The following is a 21,207-nucleotide window of genomic DNA, read 5'->3' on the forward strand; positions in this document are numbered from 1 at the left end:
ATGATGTAAGCTACAAATTACAATGGGAGATAGGTAGTGTATATCAAAATGATAATGTTACGATAGTCATGGGGAGTTTCAATGTGCATGTAAATTTGGAAATGCAGTTGGTGCTGATTTTGGATCCTACGAGAGAGAATTTATAGAATGCCTACAAGATGGCTTTTTAGAAAAGCTTGTGATTGAGCCCACTAGAAGATCAGCTATTCTGAATTGGCAGTTCTGTAAAGAAACGGATTTGAATTGGAAGCTTAAGGTAAGCTGAAGGAACCCTTACGAGGCAGCAATCATAATATGATGGAATACACTTTGTAATCTGAGAGGGAGAAGCTAAAGTCAAATGTATCAGTATTACAATGAAGTAAAGGGAATTACAGAGGTATGAGAGAGGAGCTGGCCAATTGATTAGAAGGGGACACTAGCAGGGATGACAGCAGAGCAGCAATGGCTGGAGTTTCTGGGAGCTATTCGGAAGGAGCAGTAGAGATATATACCAACGAGGAAGAAGTATTCTAAAGGCAAGTGTGGACACCATGGAATTATGGGAAAGATACTAGCATGGATAGAGCATTGGCTGATTGGCTGGAGGCAAAGAGTGGGAATAAAGGGAGCCTTTACTGATTAGCTGCTGGTGACTAATGGTGTTCTGCAGAGGTCAGTATTTGGACTACTTTCTTTTTACATCGTATGTCAATGATTTGAATTAATAGCTTTGTGGCCAAGTGTGCGGATGATATGAAGATAGGTGGGGGAGCAGGTAGTGTTAGGAGGCATGGAGGCTGCAGAGGGACTTAGACAGATTAGGAGAATGGGCAAAGAAGTCACAGATGGAATACACTGTCATGCACTTTGGTAGAAGGAATAAAAGCATAGACGATTTTCTAAATGGGGAAAAAAATCAATAATCAGATGTGCAGGATTTCCTAAAAATTCCCTAAACTTTCAGGTTGAGAGGACTACAATATAAAAACAAAAATGTAATGCTGAGGCACTGGTGAGGCCTCACCTGAAGTATTGTAAGCAGTTTTGGGCCCCTTACCTAAAGAAAGTATGTGCTGACATTGGGAAGGGTTCAAAGCAGTTTCACAAAAATGATTCAGGCTGTTCATATGAGGAACATTTGATGGCTCTGGGCCTGTACTAGCTGGAATTTAGAAGAAGGAAATGTATTGAATGTAGAAAGACCTAGATAGAGTGGACATGGAGAGGATGTTTCCTATAGTGTGGAGACTAGGACCAGAGGGTACAACCTCAGAATAGAGAGGCATCCATTTAGAATGGAGATGAGGAATTTCTTTAGCCAGAGGGTGAATCTGTGGAATTCATTAACACAGATGGCTGTGGAGGTCAGATCATTGGGTGTATTTAAGGTGGATATTGATAGATTCTTGATATGTCAAGGCGTGAAGGTTACAGGGAGAAGGCAGGAGAATGGGGTTGAGGGGGAAATGGATCAGCCATGATCAAGTGACTGAACAGACTTGATGCGCCGAATGGCCTAATTCTGCTCCTATGTCTTATGGTCTTAAGTTTTGAGTCGAGACCCTTCAGCTGAATTGAATGGGAAACGGAACTGGGAGTCACACAGGTCGAAATGGCCATTGGTGCTACATGGGATGCCTGAACATTAAGGTGTTCCATGTAAATGGTCTCAACATGAAATAACTACTGTCCACTTCTCTCCGTTGATGTTGCCTGAACTGCTGAGTTTCTCCGTCATCTTGTGTGCTGTTCCAAGATTCTATCATCTGCAGTCTCTTGTGTCCCCAGCAGCTTGCAGAGCCTGGGATAAACCTAGCTGAAAGCTGGGCTCAGTGCGATCAGCACACTGTCAGTGCTGAAACCACCTCCTCCTGGCTGTATGTCACAGCACCACTCCACAAGGCCAAGTGAGCCAAAAGAGCAATAAAAAGCGTGCAGATGGGAAACACCAACTGAGATTTAAACCCATCAATAAAATTGTTTCCGACATAGACTTCTGCATTTCTCTGGACGACATTCAGCTGTGTAACATGATTGGCTCATAATTCCAATTCCATTGGCAGATGCACTCAGAAGGATACAGAAAATTTGTCTGATTGGAGTAAACTCTGATGATTGTTAGCTTACATCCCATTAAGAGCAAAAGGTTTGGCTTCCATATTCATTGGAAGTGATCACTTTGGTGAACAATTTTTGAACATAAAGAGAATGAAGAGACGTGGGGACCAGATAAAGTGGGCAAAGTACTGGATCATCTGTGATATTACTGAATGATGGGTCAGGGTCGAATTGTTTTGTACCCCAATCCTGCTTTCTCACCCTTAGTAAACAAGCCTTCCTGGAGATGTTGGTGGAGTTCAATTCGCACAGTAAATGAGACACAGTTGGGGGACCCCAGGATATACACCCAAGGTGCCTCGTCAATGAATGGAAACGTCAGATCAACTCTTATATAAGCCAAACTTTCCACATACCTGGAGGAGCCCAGTAACCCTGGGTGGGTGAAGGTCAAGTTTGTTCCATTACCTTTTACATTTCTATCATCTTACACAAGTAAAAGCTTCACCATTAATATTACATAAACTAATGCTCTCAGCCACAATTTGAAGATCAGTGCCAAATTATCTGCCCAAGTTTTAAAGGAACCTTACACAACAATAAGGCTGATTGAGAGTTTAAGGTCTAAACCCTTTCCCAAACCACAATGTTAGATGCCCCTCTGGCTTGTTTATTGAGCTTTCTGGAAGGTTAGACGTCTCTCACACTCTACCTTTGGTAAAGGACAAAGCTTCAGACTTGTCAAGGTCACTCTTTTATTGAGGTTTAAAGGTTCTGAACCCAAACCACCTTGTTGAGAGTTAAGAGTGTCCTCACATTCTCAAATTGATCCTAAAAGTTAGAGTGTCATACACTGCCCCACACAACTGACTGTGTGATTGAAGAGTCCTCACACTCTCTCACAGAGCCCATTTGGAATCAGAATTAGGCTTATTATCATTGACATAGGTCAGGAAATTTGTTGCTTTGCAGTGACAGTATAGTGCTAGACACCACTCCCCATACAGATCGGTCAAGGGTTAGGAGGTTCCTCATTCTCTCCCACACAGCCCCAGTCAAGGTTAGAAAGCCCTCAGACCCTGCCATTGAGCCTACTTGTTACGGGGTTTACACATTGCAGCTATTAAACACTTGCTTTACAGTTCCATCATTTAATATCCTTATCCATTAACTTTAGTATCTCAACACAAAAAAGTTCCAATAAGAATAATGCACACTAATAACCATATAATTTCAAAGCAACAGTTACGTATTTCCTTGGTTGGATTGAAATGTTTAGTTGCACAAGACAAATGTCACATCGGTGAATCAGATGTTGGCTGATATATCATAAATCAGATATATAGTTTCTGAAATAAGATAAATTCGCTGTGAAAATAAGACACCTTAAAGCGCTACTAACAGCCAAACCTCGTAATAATCACAGAATACAATAAAGATACTTGGCAACCAAGTCTTACTGTATTCCGTTATTAGACATGGTTGGTTAGAGGAGTAAAAAGATTATAATAAATCTAATCCAGATGATTAGATTGATGCAAGTACAACCAGGATTATTGCTTTATTTTGTTACCTCCAGAGAGTATCAGAAATTATTGTCCCTTCGTGTTTAAATTTTAGGTTATAAAATAATACATACAATGATAATTATGTCTCATTTTCATTCCCTCCCAACATCCCCTTTTGGTATCACATTCATAATTTGTACTTTAAGTTTAATGCTCTATCTGAACGAGTGACTCAGAAAGCTTTAAGGTATGCAATAACCCTGGGTGTGACATGCCGAGAGATAGATTAGGGGAAATGGAAGGAAGGCAGAGGTGACAGAAAGATGAGGCACTGTGATATTACTGACCTGAAGCTTCAACTGAACTGTTGTTTACATCGAAATCACCTTCATTCACCCCTACTGCTTCCATACAACTGTCTACGACAGAAATAGAAACAGTAGCTATGTGTCAGTGTGAGGGTGATTTTCAAAGCGTAGGGTTAGTGAGCACAGAGGGATCCTTTTAAAGTCCCCTTTTACTGAAGAAAACTGCAGCCGTCAAAAAAAATGTTAACACATAAAGGGAAAAAGAATTAAACGTTTCCAGTGTAATGGTGGAAGTTATTGTCTAAAGGACCTTTCTTTCATTAGTAAGATGGTATGGATGTGTGATTTGCTTCGGTTTAATGTTGAGCTCCTAAGCTATCAAGCTCAGCCTCAAACAACACTCACAGGCTTAAATAAATAATTTCATTTCACTTAAACCACAAACTTCACATGAGTGAGAGGCCAATACTGAAAGTTTCAGTTTATAACTGGATCCTAATGTAAAATATTTCCTAAACTGGTTCTGACATAGGAGCTAGGTCCTAAACTAATATCTTCCTTCTATTTATTGCCCTTCTATAGATCCACTTCCTTGCCCCTGGAACAGCAAAATTTATCCTGCTGTGTTTGCATTCTTCTGTCCCAAAACTTAACCTAACAGTGTATCCAATAATTGATGATCTTCATATTTGTATTCCCTTCTTCTGGCCTAATCCATATTTGAGGAAGACCCACCTTAACTTTCCATCTTAAGTCCAGTGTCTAGGCCCAATAAGCCACTCAATTTGACCTTAACAATGGTTGACTGAGTCACTTCAACCAACCCCAGACATGACTAGCTCATAAGGGGCTTTTACATTCAATGAGATTAATGTCAATTCAGAGATGTGCACTAGGGACCCCCAACAGTCCTCCAAAATTCATATATGCTAGATGAAGTTAAGGATGCTAGACAACAGCATATTTGAAGCACTACATACATTCCTGCAACAATGAGTTTATATCATTTGATATCTACTGTAACTATTCTCCTAATTCTGATCTTGATATCATGGAAGTAATCCATTAATACTTCCCAAACCTGATCAAGTTTTTCTTTATCTTATTCTGGCTGTATTGCTATCAAAAAAAAGCCAAACAAAATTTTGAAGGAACACATCAAATGCTGGAGGAACTCAGCAGGCCAGGAAGCATCCATGGAAAAGAGTAAACAGTTGGCGTTTCGGGACGAGACCCTTCATTGGGACTTGATAAAGATTTCGGCCAGAAACAACAACTAGTTACTCTTCTCCATAGATGCTGCCCGGCCTGCTGAGTTCTTCCAGCATTTGGAGAGTGTTGCTTTAGATTTCCATCATCTGCAGATTTTCTCATGCTTGTGAAAATTTTGAAAGATCTGATTAGTGCAGTTAAAGTGACTCACTTCCAGTCGGATTGAGTTTTAATTGGAATCACGTTCATTCCTACATAGTTCATGCCATTCTCCAAACAATCCCTTTGGAAACTAATATAACAGCTTAACTGAAATCTCAAAATGCTCATCCAGTATTGAAATCCTAATCTTTAATTATCTCAGTTATCACTCAACAAGTCCAATAAATGTGGTTCTTCTGATCACTTGGGCCCTACATTTTCAGGAGTGTTGGCCCCTTTTAGCCCCAACTCCTCTCTACCTGAGGCACCATGTTATTGCTGATATAGGTGACCAATAAAAAATATCTTGCCAACTTGATTAATCAAGGTAAATCAGCGAAGATGAAATATAGTGAAAGAAAATGACAGTAGAACAGTGAGAGAAGAAGAAATTACAACATGGCAACTATTTTAGTCTTCCAATATTTTGCTCATTGGCTTAGTAACAATTAATTAAAGTAACCACATCAACTGAAGATATAAGAAAATGCTCAAGCACATGTGACTTACTTGTTGGTCTGACATATACTTTTAACTTTAAGCAGGGCTTCCCAACAATATTAGGATGAGGTGATGCTGGAAAAAACACAATGAGACATTGTTAGTCCTGTCAGGTTACACTTTTGCTTTAAATATCATGCTCCAGCGATGTCACTGAGGTTAGTATGTGTCCTAACAGCTTAGATAAGAGGTTCCTGACCTGGGGTACATGGACTCCTCCATTAATGGTAAGGCTCATTGGCATAAAAAGGTTGGAACCCCTGGATTAGATAGTTGCAGTTTCACTTTGATCAGACATCTACATATTCAACTCGCAAAGAACTATTGTTCCTAATTTAGATTGCCACATTTACGCAGAGAAATCTGGCAAAAAGAAGAGGTGGCCACCTTATCTGCTGGTTCCTAGAGAGATCACAACACTTCATTATGAACCAGAGCACCATTCACTACAGACCACACGTAGTCCCACTACATCACCCACTATAGAATATGCTTTATACATTATATACCCTACAGTGCTATTTATTAGAACCCCAAACATCTAGCATTTCAGACCATATTGTATCATTCTTACTAAATGCACATCATTCATTATACATCCTATATCACCATTCATGAGAAACCCTTTGCACGATTCATTATCATCATATAGTGTCAATTATTAGAGACTGTACCACACCATTCATTATAGCTCCCATGGCACCATTTATTACAGACCCTATAACACTAATTATTGGAGACCCACTGAGCCATTCATCACAGACTTCACAGCACCATTCATTACAAGCCCTCTTACACTAATTGTTGGAGGACCCCACTACACCATCCATTATAGATCCCACAGTGCATCATTCATCATGCACCTTATAGCACCAATTATTAGAGGTCTCATGGCACCATATATTAGATACCACTCAGCACCATATATTAGAGATCCTATAGCACCAATTATTACATATCTCACAACACTATTTATTATTAGTGTCTGAGCATTATTCATTATAGACCCCATTGCACCATTCATTATACACCCCCATAGAACCAACCATTATTGACCCCAGTATAATTCATCATAAACCTCAATATCATTCATTATAGACTCCACAGCATCATTCATTATAGGCCCAACAGCATTATTCATAATAAACCTCAAAGCTCTATTTATTATAGACCTCTTAATACCATTCAAAATAGATCGGCTAGCCCTGTTCCTGACCGCAATACCCAATATCCAATTCTGCACTTCATACCCCAGCACTGCTCTATTGCCCACTTCTGCCCTCAACCCCTCCCACTGTCAAAAAACTTCTCTATGGACCACAGACTCCAGAGGTTGTCAGTCCACCACATCAGGCATCACCGGAATTCGCTGGCATCATAGTTTTTATATCTGTTTTTACACTGGAAATGCATCATTAACATTTCTAAGCACTTGAGTAAGAAAGCATTTATTTGAAATTTACTTTATACTAATTTCCATTTATGTTATATTTTCTTGTCTTACTTTGATACAATAATCTCGGTTTACCTTATCTATGGTATTTAATATTTTATGTAATTTGATGAGACACTCACCAGAACATCTCTTTTCAAAATAATAGCTTTAATAATAGAACCATTGAAATATGAACTACTAAGGATTGGAAACCTTAGCGTAATTGGTTATATTTATTAAATATTTAACATTCTAAATTACCCATTTCATAATTCCTCTCCTTATTTCTGGAATAGTTTCAAATAAAAGACATTGTTCCATTATTTTCCCTCAGTTTTATCCTCTCCACTGGTTGGAGATGTTAATAGCTTACTCCCCACTCCTTGTCCATCATGAACATGTAAAAGATCACAAGAGTTGATGAGGTGCGTGGGCCATTGCACTCTGAACTTTGCTTGACCGTCAACAACAATCTTCTCCGGATCACTGACTGTAACCGTAACACTTTATTCTGCATTCTTGTATTATTTTCTCTTGTGCTAGCACATTACATTGTTGTAATGAAATCGTCTGTATGGATGGCGTTCAAAACAAAGAGTTTCACTCTACCTCAGTACATGATTAGAATAGACCAATTTTTCATTTTATCTGCTAAGATCACTGATTATCATCAAACTTATGGACCACTCTAAGGAATGTTAAGGTGGCTTTTGCGTATTAAGTTGCCAATGAGAGACTGAACAGTGTCTAGTAACAGTAGCCATGACCATTTCCACGTCTGTTTTCGATGGATGTTGAAAATCTTCCAGCCAACATTCGATCACGAAGGAGATTTTCAGTTATAAATATATCCAGAATCTGATTTTAGTGCATATAGAATTCTTGAAATACATATTGATCTTTTTTCTTGGTTTTCCATGCCTTCTTAAATTTTGAGCACATTAAATATTTTCAATTCTATATATTTAAAGATGCACCACATTATTCCATACAAATAACAATTGAAAATTACATCAAGTATAAAAATATGATTTTTAAAGTATTGCTAAGGATCAGTAACTATAATCTGATACCTGATTCTAATGAATTTAATGTGGAGTTCCACTGTGTTGCATTCACCCAACACACTGATGTTCAAACAAATCCACTATGTTAGCCTCATCACCCCTGAATGGACACAGTCTCTACAAGATAAGGGTTAACTCTAAACCTGATATTTGCTGATGCTGAAAAGATTCATTTTCAATCCTATTTTGGCACTTCAAATCACGCATTGTATTGAGATTATCCTTTTAATGTACAACAATATCCATTTGCAGAGAACTATCAAAAATTAGGCATAAGTCTCAGGCAGGGAGAAGTTGAATTAAGTTGGATCAGGCCTGCCAACTTGACATATGTCTCCTTCCCACCTTCTCCTCATAGATACAGAAGCAACAAGTTTTGCCTCTGATGATATATAGCGAAGTCTCAGTGAAAGATGTTACAGGTGGTTATAACTAAACAAAATACTCTGGTAGGAAAAGGTTGGGTGTACAGGCTCATCGCATGTTATAGCTGAGATGCTTTCTCATCATTTTTTAAATGTCTCTGATAATCAAATACATTTACAACTATTCAACTTGCTGCCAATGAATGGAAAGCTAATGGAACTTCAGCTATTGTTGCACAAGGTGTGGAGTATAGAGAAGTTTAGAGTCAACTCTACAGGGTGTCTGGTAAAACGGTACCCGGATTAGAATCAGGTTTATTATCACTGATAGATGAAGTGAAACTTGTTGTTTTGTGGCAGAAGTACAGTGCAAGACATAAAATTTACTAACAGTTACAACATTAATCTGTGAAAATGAAGACTGGTGAGGTAGTTTTCATGGTTTTACAGACCATTCAGAAATCTGATGCCTGAGAGGAAGAACCTATTCATAAAATGTTGACTGGGTGCCTTCAGACTCCTGTACTTCCTCCCCAGTGATAGAAATGAGAAGAGAGCATGTTCTGGATGATGAGTGTCCTTAACGATGGATGCCGCCTTCTTGAGGTGGCTCTGCCTTTTCAAGCTGTCCTCAGCAGTGGATAGGGCTCTGATAGAGCAATCTACACCTTCTGCAGCCATTTGTAATTCTATGCATTGAAGCCGCCATATCAGGCTGTGATACATCCAGTCAGAATGCTCTCCACTGCACATCTGTAGTGCTTTGGTCTCTATATAGGTATTTATGAATGGTTGTACTAGAATTGCAGGTGGTTCAGGAAAGATCTCTTCTCACTGATACCATCAGGAAGTAGGTACAGGAGCATCAAGACTCACACCACCAAGTTCAGCAACAGTTACCACCCCTCAACCACCAGGCTCTACAACCAGCACTTGCCCCATCATTGAAATGTCCCCACAGCCAATGGACTCACTTTCAAGGACTCTTTATTTGATGTTTGTGTTATTTATTGTATATTTATTTATCATTATTGTTTCTTCTTCTTGTATTTGTATGACTTGTTGTCTTCTGCACTCTGGTTGACATCCAAGTTGGGAGGATTTTCATTGATACTGTTATTGTTATTATTCTATAGATTTATGGAGTATGCCCACAAAAAATGAGTCTCAGGGTTGTATATGGTGACATATATGTACTTTCATAATAACATTTATTTTGAACTTTGACTTTGATTTGGTTAATTGCTGGGTAGAAGAGTTGATGGCTGAAAGGGGTTGAGCAGATTAGGCCTGTACTCATTTTGTAATAGAAGAATGAGAGATAATCTTATTGACACATGTAAGATTTCTGACGGGAACTGATGGGGTGAATGATCATGTGGGAAGTCCGGGAGACTCCAAGCCTCTCAGGTGGCCACACCTGTGCCAGGTGCGTCGAGCTGCAGCTCCTTAGGGACTGGGTTAAGGAACTGAAGATGCAGCTCGATGACCTTTGTCTGGTCAGGGAGAGTGAGGAGGTGTTAGAGAGGAGCTATAGGCAGGTAGTCACACCGGGGCCCCGTGAGACAAATAAGTGGGTAACAGTCAGGAGAGGGAAGGGCAAGAGTCAGATGCTAGAGAGCACCCCTGTGGCTGTCCCCTTGAACAATAAGTACTCCTGCTTGAGTACTGTTGGGGGGTGGGGGGGGGACAGCCTACCTAGGGAAAGCAATAGTGGCTCTGTGGCTCAGAAGGGTAGGAAAAGGAAGAGGATGGCAGCAGTGATAGGGGACGCTATAGTTAGGGGGTCAGACAGGCGATTCTGTGGACGCAGGAAAAAAACACAGATGGTAGTTTGCCTCCCAGGTGCCAGGAACTGGGATGTTTCTGATCGTGTCCACAATATCTTGAAGTGGGAAGGAGAACAGCCAGAGATCGTGGTACATATTGGTACCAACAACATAAGTAGGAAGAGGGAGGAGGTCCTGAAAACAGACTACAGGGAGATAGGAAGGAGGTTGAGAAGCAGGACCTCAAAGGTAGTAATCTTGGGATTATTGCCTGTGCCACGCGACAGTGAATAGAATAAGGTGAAAAATAAGTGTGTGGCTGAGGGATTGGAGCAGAGGGCAGGGATTCAGATTTCTGGATCATTGGGAACTCTTTTGGGACAGGCATGACCTGTACAAAAAGCACTGGAATCCCAGGGGGACCAATATCCTGACGGAGAGGTTTGCAAAAGTTATTGGGGAGAGTTTAAACTAGAATTGCAGTGGGGTGGGAACTGAACTGAAGAGACGGAGGAAGAGGTGGTTGGCTCACAAATAGAGAAAGCTTGGAGACAGTGCGAGAAGGGAGGATAGGCAGTTGATAGAGAAGGGCGCTCAGACCGGTGGCTTGAGATGTGTCTATTTTACTGCAAGGAGTATTATGAACAAGGCGACTGAGCTTAGAGCTTGGATCAGTACTTGGAGCTATGATATTGTGGCCATTATAGAGACTTGGATGACTCAGGGGCAAGAATGGTTACTTCGAGTGCCAGACTTTAGAGGTTTCAGAAAGGACAGGGAGGGAGGCAAAAGAGGTGGGGGTGGGGCACTGCTGATCAGAGATAGTGTCATAGCTACAGAAAAGGAGGAAGTCATGGAGGGATGTCTATGGAGTCTCTGTGGGTGGAAGTTAGGAACAGGAAAGGGTCAATAACTCCACTGGGTGTTTTTATAGACCACCCAATAGTAACAGGAACATCGAGGAGCAGATAGGGAGACAGATTCTGGAAAGGTGTAATAATAACAGGGTTGTCGTGGTGGAAGATTTTAACTTCCCAAATACCGATTGACATCTCCCTTGAGCAAGGGGTTTAGATGGGGTGGAGTTTGTTAGGTGTGTTCAGGAAGGTTTCTTGACGTAGTATGTCGATAAACCTACAAAAGGAGAGGCTGTACTTGATCTGGTACTGGGAAATGAACCTGGTCAGGTGTCAGGTCTCTCAGTGGGAGACAGTGATCACAATTCTATCTCCTTTACCATAGCATTGGAGAGGGATAGGATAAGACAAGTTAAGAAAGTGCTTATTTGGAGTAAGGGAAAATATAAGACTACCAGGCAGGAACTTGGAAGCATACAAGGGGTGTTTGATAAGTTTGTGGCCTAAGGTAGAAGGAGATGAGTTATTAACTTCAAACTTTCTGCATTATCACTCAAAGAGTTGAACTGCACGTGCATGTAACGAGAGCGCCTTGGACCTTCAGGTGGTCCACAGCAGGGGTGATGTTCGTGGCCTAAGGTAGAAGGAGATGAGTTATACAGCTCTCGTTACATGCACGTGCAGTTCAACTCTTTGAGTGATTATGCAGAAAGTTTGAAGTTAATAACTCATCTCCTTCTACCTTAGGCCACAAACTCATCAATCTTCCCTGCTGTGGACCACTTCTGGAGGTCCAAGACACCGACTTCTACAAAGAAGGGATCCATATGCTCCACAACCGCTGGACTAAGTGTGTAAATGTAGGAAAAATAAATGCACCAGGTTTTCTAAAATTGACTCCTTCTACCTTAGGCCAAGAACTTATCGATCACCCCTCGCAAATTGGAAACAGATATTCTCAGGGAAACATACAGAAGAAATGTGGCAAATGTTCAGGGGATATTTGCATGTAGTTCTGCATAGGTACATTCCAATGACACAGGGAAAGGATGGTAAGGTACAGGAACCATGCTGTACAAAGGCTGTTGTAAATCTAGTGAAGAAGAAAAGAAGAGCTTGCGAAAAGTTCAAAAAACTAGGTAATGATAGAGATCTAGAAGATTATAAAGCTAGCAGGAAGAAGCTTAAGAAAGAAATTAGGAGAGCCAGAAGGGGCCATGAGAAGGCCTTGGCGGACATCATTAAGGAAAACCCCAAGGCATTCTACAAGTATGTGAAGAGCAAGAGGATAAGACGTGAGAGAATAGGACCAATCAAGTGTGACAGTGGAAAAGTGTGTATGGAACTGGAGGAGATAGCAGAGGTACTTAATGAATACTTTGCTTCAGTATTCACGATGGAAGAGGACCTTGGCGATTGTAGGGAAGACTTACAGCGGACTGAAAAGCTTGAGCATGTAGATATTAAGGAACAGGATGTGCTGGAGCTCTTGGAAAGCATCAAGTTGGATAAGTCACCAGGACCGGACAAGATGTACCCCAGGCTACTGTGGGAGGCGAAGGAGGAGATTGCTGAGCCTCTGGCGATGATCTTTGCATCAATGGGAACAGGAGAGGTTCCGGAAGATTGGAGGGTTGCGGATGTTGTTCCCTTATTCAAGAAAGGGAGTAGAGATAGCCCAGGAAATTATACGCCAGTGAGTCTTACTTCAGTAGTTGGTAAGTTGATGGAGCAGATCCTGAGTGGCAGGATTTGTGAACATTTGGAGATGCATAATATGATTAGGAAAAGTCAGCATGGTTTTGTCAAAGGCAGGTCGTGCCTTACGAGCCTGATTGAATTTTTTGAGGATGTGACTAAACACATTGATGAAGGTAGAGCAGTAGATGTAGTGTATACGGATTTCAGCAAGGTATCCCAGTATCCCAAACACAAAATAATCTGCAGATGCAGTTGTCAAAGGAACACTCACAATGCGCTGGAGGAACTCAGCAGGTCAGTCAGCATCAGTTGAAAAGATTAATCGACGTTTCGGGCCGAAACCCTTCGTCAGGACTGAAGGAAGAACTTTGGGGAGGGTTTGAAGAATGCTGGCAGTTGAAAAAAACAGTAATTTGAAAGACAAAGGGGTGGGGGAGGGGAAGCAGTGGGGTGATTGGCAGGAGAACAATGCGCAGTAGTAGAAGGAGGTGGAACTATGAGGGAGGTGATGTGAAATAGGGATAGAGGAAGAGAGGGGGAGGGAATTACCGGAAGTTGGAGAATTCTATGGTCATACCAAGGGGCTGGAGACTACCTAGACAGTATATGAGGTGTTGCTCCTCCAACCTGAGTTTAGCCTCATCATGGCAGTAGAGGAGGCCATGTATGGACATATCTGAATGGGAATGGGAAGCAGAGTTGAAGTGGGTGGCTACCGGGAGATCCTGTCTGTTGTGGCGGACAGAGTGGAGGTGCTCGACGAAGCAGTCCCCCAATCTGTGTCGGGTTTCACCAATGTAGAGGAGGCCGCACTGGGAGCACCATTCAGGGCCCCAAACAGTCCTTCCAGGTGAGGCAACACTTCACTTGTGAGTCTGTTGGGGTCATCTATTGCATCCGGTGCTACCCACTTCAACTCTGCTTCCCATTCCCATTCAGATATGTCCATACATGGCCTCCTCTACTGACATGATGAGGCTAGACTCAACTTGGAGGAACAACACCTCATACCGTCTAGGTAGTCTCCTGCCCCTTGGTATGAACATAGAATTCTCCAACTTCCGGTAATTCCCTCCCTCTCCCTTCCTCTATCCCTATTTCACATCACCTCCCTCATAGTTCCACCTCCTTCTACTACTGCGCATTGTTCTCCTGCCAATCACCTCCCTGCTTCCCCTCCCCCACCCCTTTGTCTTTCAAATTACTGTTTTTTTCAACTACCAACATTCTTCAAACCCTCCTCAAAGTTCTTCCTTCAGTCCTGACGAAGGGTTTTGGCCCGAAACGTCGACTAATCTTTTCAACTGATACTGACTGACCTGCTGAGTTCCTCCAGCGCATTGTGAGTATCCCAGTATCCCATGCAAGGCTTATGGAGAAAGTAAGGAGGCATTGGATCCAAGGGGACATTGCTTTGTGAATAGAGAACTGGCTTGCCCACAGAAGGCAAAGATTGGTTGTAGATGGATGATATTCTGCATGGAGGTTGGTGACCAGTGGTGTGCCTCAGGGATCTGTTCTGGGACCCCCACTCTTCGTGATTTTTACAAATGACCTGGATGAGGAAGTGGAGGGAGGGGTTAATAAATTTGCTGATGACACAAAGATTGCGGGTGTCGATTGTAGTGTAGAGGGCTGTCAAAGGTTACAGCGGGACACTGATAGAATGCAAAACTGGACTGAGAAGTGGCAGATGGAGTTCAACCCAGATAAGTGTGAGGTGGTTCATTTTGGTAGGTCAAATATGATGGCAGAATATAGTATTAATGGTAAGACTCTTGGCAGTGTGGAGGATCAGAGGGATCTTGGGGTCTGAGTCCATAGGACTCAGGCTGCGCAGGTTGACTGCATGGATAAGAAGGCATACGGTACGTTGGCCTTCAGCGATCGTGGGATTGAGTTTAAGAGCCGAAAGGTAATGTTGCAGCTATATAGGAACCTGGTCAGACCCCACTTGGAGTACTGTGCTCAGTTCTGGTCGCTTTACTACAGGAAGGATGTGGAAACCATAGAAAGGGTGCAGAGGGGATTTACAAGGATGTTGCTTGGATTGGGGAGCATGCCTTATGAGAACAGTTTGAGTGAACTCGGCCTTTTCTCCTTGGAGCGACGGAGGATGAGAGGTGACCTGATAGAGGTGTACAAGATAATGAGAGGCATTGATCGTGTGGATAGTCAGAGGCTTTTTCCCAGGGCTGAGATGGTTAGCATGAGAGGGTACAGTTTTAAGGTGCTTGGAAGCAGGTTCAGAGTAGCTGTCAGGGGTAAGTTTTTTACGCAGAGAGTGGTGAGTGCGTGGAATGGGCTGCCGGTGACGGTGGTGGAGGCAGATATGATAGGGTCTTTTAAGAGACTCCTGGATAGGTACATGGAGCTTAGAAACATAGAGAGCTATGGGTAACCCTAGGTAATTTCTAAGGTAAGGACATGTTTGGCACAGCTTTGTGGGCCGAAGGACCTGTATTGTACTGTAGGTTTTCTATGCTCTATGTTCTAAAACTTATATCTTTCTAATATATAAGTCAGGAATACGCCATTCAAAGAACAGGTTTTGATCCACTGTAGGACCGGTTGATGTCGGGACAAAGAAGCAGTTTTGTTGCCTGTGTTATCAGTGTTGGACTTCCCAGACTTACCATGGGTCTGCATGTGAGCTGGAAGTTGCATAGAGTATTGTGCAAAAGTCTTAAGCACATATATCTAGGATGCCTTAGACTTTTGCACAGTACTGTGGCAATTTTATCTATTGCACTGTCCTGCTGGCACAAGAAAAAACAAATTTCATGACGTATGTGAGTGATGATAAACCTGATTTTGATATGGATCTCTGTTGTGGACTGAGAGTGGCGAGGGGGCAGGGAGAGGAAATTCATGGTTGAAAAAAGGGGAAGGGAGAGGGGAGGGAACGGGAAGCATTCTGCAATGATCAATAAACCAATTGTTTGGAATCAAATGACCTTGCCTGGTGTCTCAGGGCTGGGTGTGACTGCACCCGCGTCACCCCGTTATTCCTTCTCTGCCACCTGTCCCACAACCCTCCCTTGGTGCTCCACCCTTGCCGTTCCCAACCTTTGCTCCCGCTCTCTGCTCCACGTTGACAAATACAGTACTGTGCAGAAGTCTTAGCTACGTATCTATATGTACCTAAGACCTTTGCACAGTTCTGTAACTGAGGAATGCCTGAATATTGTAGAACGTAAAAGTAACTCAGCACATTATATCAGGTGGATAAGCTTGATTTCATAGGTAGTCTTAAGGAAGTATGTGTAGATTTATAAAGAAGGAATTCTAAAATTAGTTTAATTTGTCATAAGAACATTGAAGCATTCAGCAAAATACAGTGTTTCTATCAAGTCAAATCAGCAAAAATTGTGCTGGGCAGCCCACAAGTGCTGCCATGCTTATCATGCCAGACATCCCACCTCTCCCGGAAGTTCCGGGAGTCACCCGTATATTGATAGCGACTCCCTGATGCCCAGAAATGATATATAATATCCTGGAAATCGATTTTTTTTTAGGGGGAGAGGGAGAGGGAGAGGGAGAGGGAGAACGAGTATCCTGATTGGTCTCTCTTCGTGCTAAGTAGACCTATCAGTATTCTTTGTGGGCGGACTTTACAGTCGACCTCAAAAATAGTGACAGCGTTGCTCGCTGCACTGTTTGCAACAGTGACTTTTCTATTGCCCACGGTGGGTTAAAATGTAAAAGACATGTTGAGGTGAGTTTAACAGGTGTCATCCGTTCATTAGCGTAGCTAACGTTATTTAAACTAGCTGGCTAGCTGCTAAGGAGCTACTCTATTGATGTCTTACGTGATGAGGCCAAACTGTAGACTTGCTTAAAGTTGTAATAGAATAAACATGATAATATGATATAAGTATATATTTTAATGTCACATTTTCTGCATATACCCAGCTTGGTTTACAGATTAGACAAAATCACTAAACAAAGTATTAGATACACCCTTGGAGGTCAACTGGGGGGCGGGGGGGATATGGAGTTGCGGGGGGCGAGGGCGCTACCTCCGTGAAATGAGTTTTTGCAGGGTGGGATGTCTATACACGCACACAACTCACTAACCCTAACGGTACGACTTTGGACTGTGGGAGGAGAACATTAGCACTCGGAGAAAACCCACATTGTCACGGGGAGAACATGCAAAGTCCTTACAGACTGTGGTGGGAATTGGACCAGGATATTACAGCTGGCATTGAAATAGCATTCTTAAGTTTAACTATAGATGCTCCAGGAAAAAAATGGCAATAATTGGCTCCACACTTCCCGTTAGATACAATGTGAATGGCTTTGGTAGTTTGAAGCAGAATAGGAGCGATGGTGGTTGCATATCTATACAACAGTTTTAAACTGACACGAGTTGAGCTAAAGGTCATGTAACAATGACCTTGGAGCCACTGAGATGTAACGTGACATTCTGCATTCACAGTACCACGGTGTCATCGTGTATGGCTGAAAATGGGTTAAAGTATTTCGGAATTCTGAAAGGAGTTTGCCCAGATGTCAATCTCTGGCTAAACCGTGTGCACTGGACCTCAACAGGGTAAAAAGGAAAATGAACAAAGCATGGCAAGGGTGCGTTCATCCAGTGAGACAAGATGAATTTAGTTTTTGTCCTCCTTATTTCTTTGTAGTCACTTGGGATGTCTGTAAGAACAGGTCTGATAGACACACTCTTTGTCCAGAGATAAGAGAGTCACTCTGTCTGGCTCTGGGATACAGCAGTACAATGTAGCTGGATGGAAATTTAGGTTCGTCTTACTGAATAAGGTTGAATGTCTTAAAGGCATATGCCCCTCAGAGGATGTTCAATGTGAGCAATGTATTGAGGAGATCACCACCTGCCTTGCATTGTTGCCACTGGCAGGAGCTCTCTGTGCTCCCAGCACGGAATGCCTGTGAAGCCCATTTTCTTTTCACCTTTGACCAGAATGAACAACCAAAATGTCAAAGATCGTTACCCTTCCAAAGAGCTGGTGTTGATCTAGCTGTGGCAGTTCGAATTCATTTGACTTCAGTCATTGCAGGGGCACCGGAAAATTTACATATGGAGCGAGCTGAACTGAGATGGCCAATGGCCATATCTGAGACATGAACAGTTTGTTTTTAAAAGAAAAAATGGGTTCATGCCTTCAGCAAAATAGAAGGGCAGTAAATTTCATTAGAATTTAGATGAGACTCTTTAATACTCACACAGAGTCCAATTTCACGATGGCCATGCTTTCACTACGTTAACGCTTAGCTCTAGCACAAGTAATTTAAACCTCTGAGAGCATACTACTGGAAGTCAGATTCTATTTGCATTAAGCTACAAACTGGACACTAGTCTTCTGGGATAACCCTGTACTTCTGTTCAATATGCTTTCTATTAATGTTCTTTGAATTATTTCACCCATCCCTCAGAATTTTTCCCAGTTCTCTTAGCAGTATGAACTCTCCTCAAGGTATATTTCTGCAAACTCTGCCCGTTTTGTGGTCCCTCACAAGAGGCTGCAGACTTACTATTGACAATTGATTTGACAATGGAACAAATCAGCTTGAGCATAATTGTAAGGGAAGGTTGATCGGGTGACCTTCAGAAGCACGACCATGTCTCTGTTTCCTGTCCTGGAATCACAGTGAATCAGAATCAGAATCAGGTTTATTATCACAGACAGGTCGGAAAACCACACCTCCCAAACTCAAGAGATTTTCCGCGGCGACCACGCCTCCTGAACTCAAGTGGATGTTTAGGGCCCTAGATGTAAGACAGCCACAAATAAATCTGACAGGGAGCCCAACAGAGCATTGAGAATATGAAACTTACTCCCATTGAGAGTGATGAAGGTGGATCACTTAAAAGGACAGTCACATACTGGAAAAAGGAATGGTTGCTAGGGGAGATGGAATGAGAGCATTGTGTGGAACATGGGACCATTCTCTTTGCAGAGAATACCTACATTCAGTCTGCTGGGAGGATCCTGAGCTTCCTGTTACATACCATTTTAATAATCAATCCCACTCATATTCTGACCTATCCATCTGTGACCTCCTTAATTGCCATAGTGAAACCTAAAGTTGAAGATCAATAATCTAGTCAGTTTGCAAATCTCTGGAATGAACACTGAATTTTATAACTTTCGATAATTCTGGAGGCAGAGCAGAGTAAAGATGGTGCTAAATGGCACTCCTTTGCTTGCATCTTCAGAAACAGCTCTATTTCCATCTTTAATATCTTTTTTTTCCCTTTCAGGGTTCTTTTGAAGACCCCGAATTACACGCTGACTTCGGTTCTTTGCAGGAATGGGGCCCGCTCTCAGGGTTTCATACTGGCCGCTGTTCGGCACGCCAAGGGCTCGGCGTAAGAGTCCGGCTCAGATTTAGAAGCCTAGGATCTTGGGGCTCTGGAGACGGGCGGATTGAGGCTCGGTGTCACGGCGGGAGACCCGTGTGTTATCGGGGGAGTCAGTATATCTACGGCTGTGTGCCCAGAGACCCGAGATCATTGGGCACCTTGGTACGTCGAATACCGGGTGAAACATGAAGTCTTTGGGGTAACTGCAAATCTGTGTCTTTGCTATCGCTTTGCTCACACTTGAGTGCTCTGTGACGGTGCCAAAGCAGTTTTTGCTGGTGGGGGGAGGGGAGATTGTTGCTTGCTGCCACTTGTGCATGGGAGGGAGGGGAGCTGGGGGGACTTTTGGGGTCTAACATTTGACTGTCATTCATTCTTTGGGGCACTCCTCTGTTTTTGTGGATGTTTGTGAAGAAAAAGCATTTCAGGATGTATATTGTATACATTTCTCTGACATTAAATTGGACCTTTGAACCTTTGAACTCCTTCTCATCAATTCTTCTTGTTATATTTAAGCCCCTTCCTCACCATGCTTCTTTTAAATGCCTTACCAGTACTCCTTATTAGCAGATCTGTCTTATTCTATTGCACTCCTCTTTTGTCCTATGCCTCTCTCCTTGCCCGAGCTCTGTTCTGAAAACTGTAAACTCTCCACTCTCCTCTCCAACTATAAGGAAGGGCCATTGGGCCATTGACCCAAAACATTGACTGGCTTCTCATTCTATAGACGCTGATTGACTGGCTGAATTCTTCCAGCAGTTCTATTTTTGTTATGGGACTATTCAGGCTGTTTCTTTGCTGGAATTCAATGCAACTCATAGTCTGTACTGCACAGTACATGTTTTGTTATTTGTTCTGCTTTGAATCTTGATTGATCTACCCATAGCCATATCAAAGTTGCATTAAAAATTCTGGTACAAACTAGATGTTACATTGCAGTTAACAAAAATATGTATAAAATCATGCCAGCTGTTATTTCATTTTGTATTACAGGAATACATATCAATAAAACATTTAAGTGACGTTATTACCAGCAATGACTATTTTATACCAGATTGTTGCACATTTTTGTAAATTAAATTCCAGATGATAAAGCTATTTCTCTCTTTTATGTCTAGATAATTAACTGTTCTATTGATGAGGCTCTTTATTTAGTTTGGAGAGTTCTTTCTTCAAATACACAACTTTGCAAGAAATCTGATTGTTTTTTTTTCTTTCAATTTTAATTTTCACAGGGATGCAGGATGTCTGTACTGAACAACCAAATTTCCATTCCCCACCAAACCTCCCTGTAACTCTTATTCTATGCTGGTGCCCAATCATTTCACTTGATTGCACTAGGGAGGGTTATTTTAGGCGGGGGGGGGGCCCTAACTTTAAAACCTCAAGTCCTATCTCAAACTCAATGGCTGACACAGTGAAGTCAATATTCACTCTGACTGCTTGTTTGTTATTTACATATACCATTTCTTCAACACTTATTGGATTTGATGTTGGTCCACCTAATCAATAAAATAATTAAATGACATGGAATTGGAAGAGAAAATATAGAGTCCTACAGAGCAGCCAATGACATTTTCCAGCTTCTGGGGTTACCTTGAAGTGCAGTCCCTTTTCTAGTACAGTAAACACAAAAAAAAACTCATTTATGTAGAGCAAGCTCCTACAAAGTTCAAAGTGCAATGATCAGAGTCACAAAGATACACAGCACAGCACTGGGCCCTTCAGCCCATAACATGCATGCCAGCCATTCGCAATAATCTCATTTGCCTGCATTAAATCAGTATCTTGCTATGCTTTGCCTATTCAACTGCCTATTAAACAGCCACTAAAACATAGTGATCGTATTCCACCACCTCCTCTGGAAACACATTCCAAATACCATCTCATCTCT

General features: G+C 42.0%; 1 protein-coding gene across 2 annotated transcripts in view; it reads right to left on the reverse strand.

Annotated features, from left to right (window-relative positions):
* LOC134337342 (ephrin-A5-like) overlaps positions 1-21,207 on the reverse strand; it is a 455,354-nt gene that overhangs the window by 9,865 nt on the left and 424,282 nt on the right. Inside the window, exons 3-4 of one of the 2 annotated variants that reach the window (XM_063032266.1) lie at positions 5,780-5,845; positions 3,896-3,967 (exon numbers count right to left, since the gene is read on the reverse strand). In XM_063032266.1, coding sequence (XP_062888336.1) covers positions 3,896-3,967; positions 5,780-5,845 — 138 coding nt within the window. The remainder of the gene's footprint in view (positions 1-3,895; positions 3,968-5,779; positions 5,846-21,207) is intronic. The other variant, XM_063032267.1, reaches the window with a different exon arrangement.

This window comes from Mobula hypostoma, chromosome 24, assembly GCF_963921235.1.
Source record: "Mobula hypostoma chromosome 24, sMobHyp1.1, whole genome shotgun sequence".
Lineage (NCBI taxonomy): Eukaryota > Metazoa > Chordata > Chondrichthyes > Myliobatiformes > Myliobatidae > Mobula > Mobula hypostoma.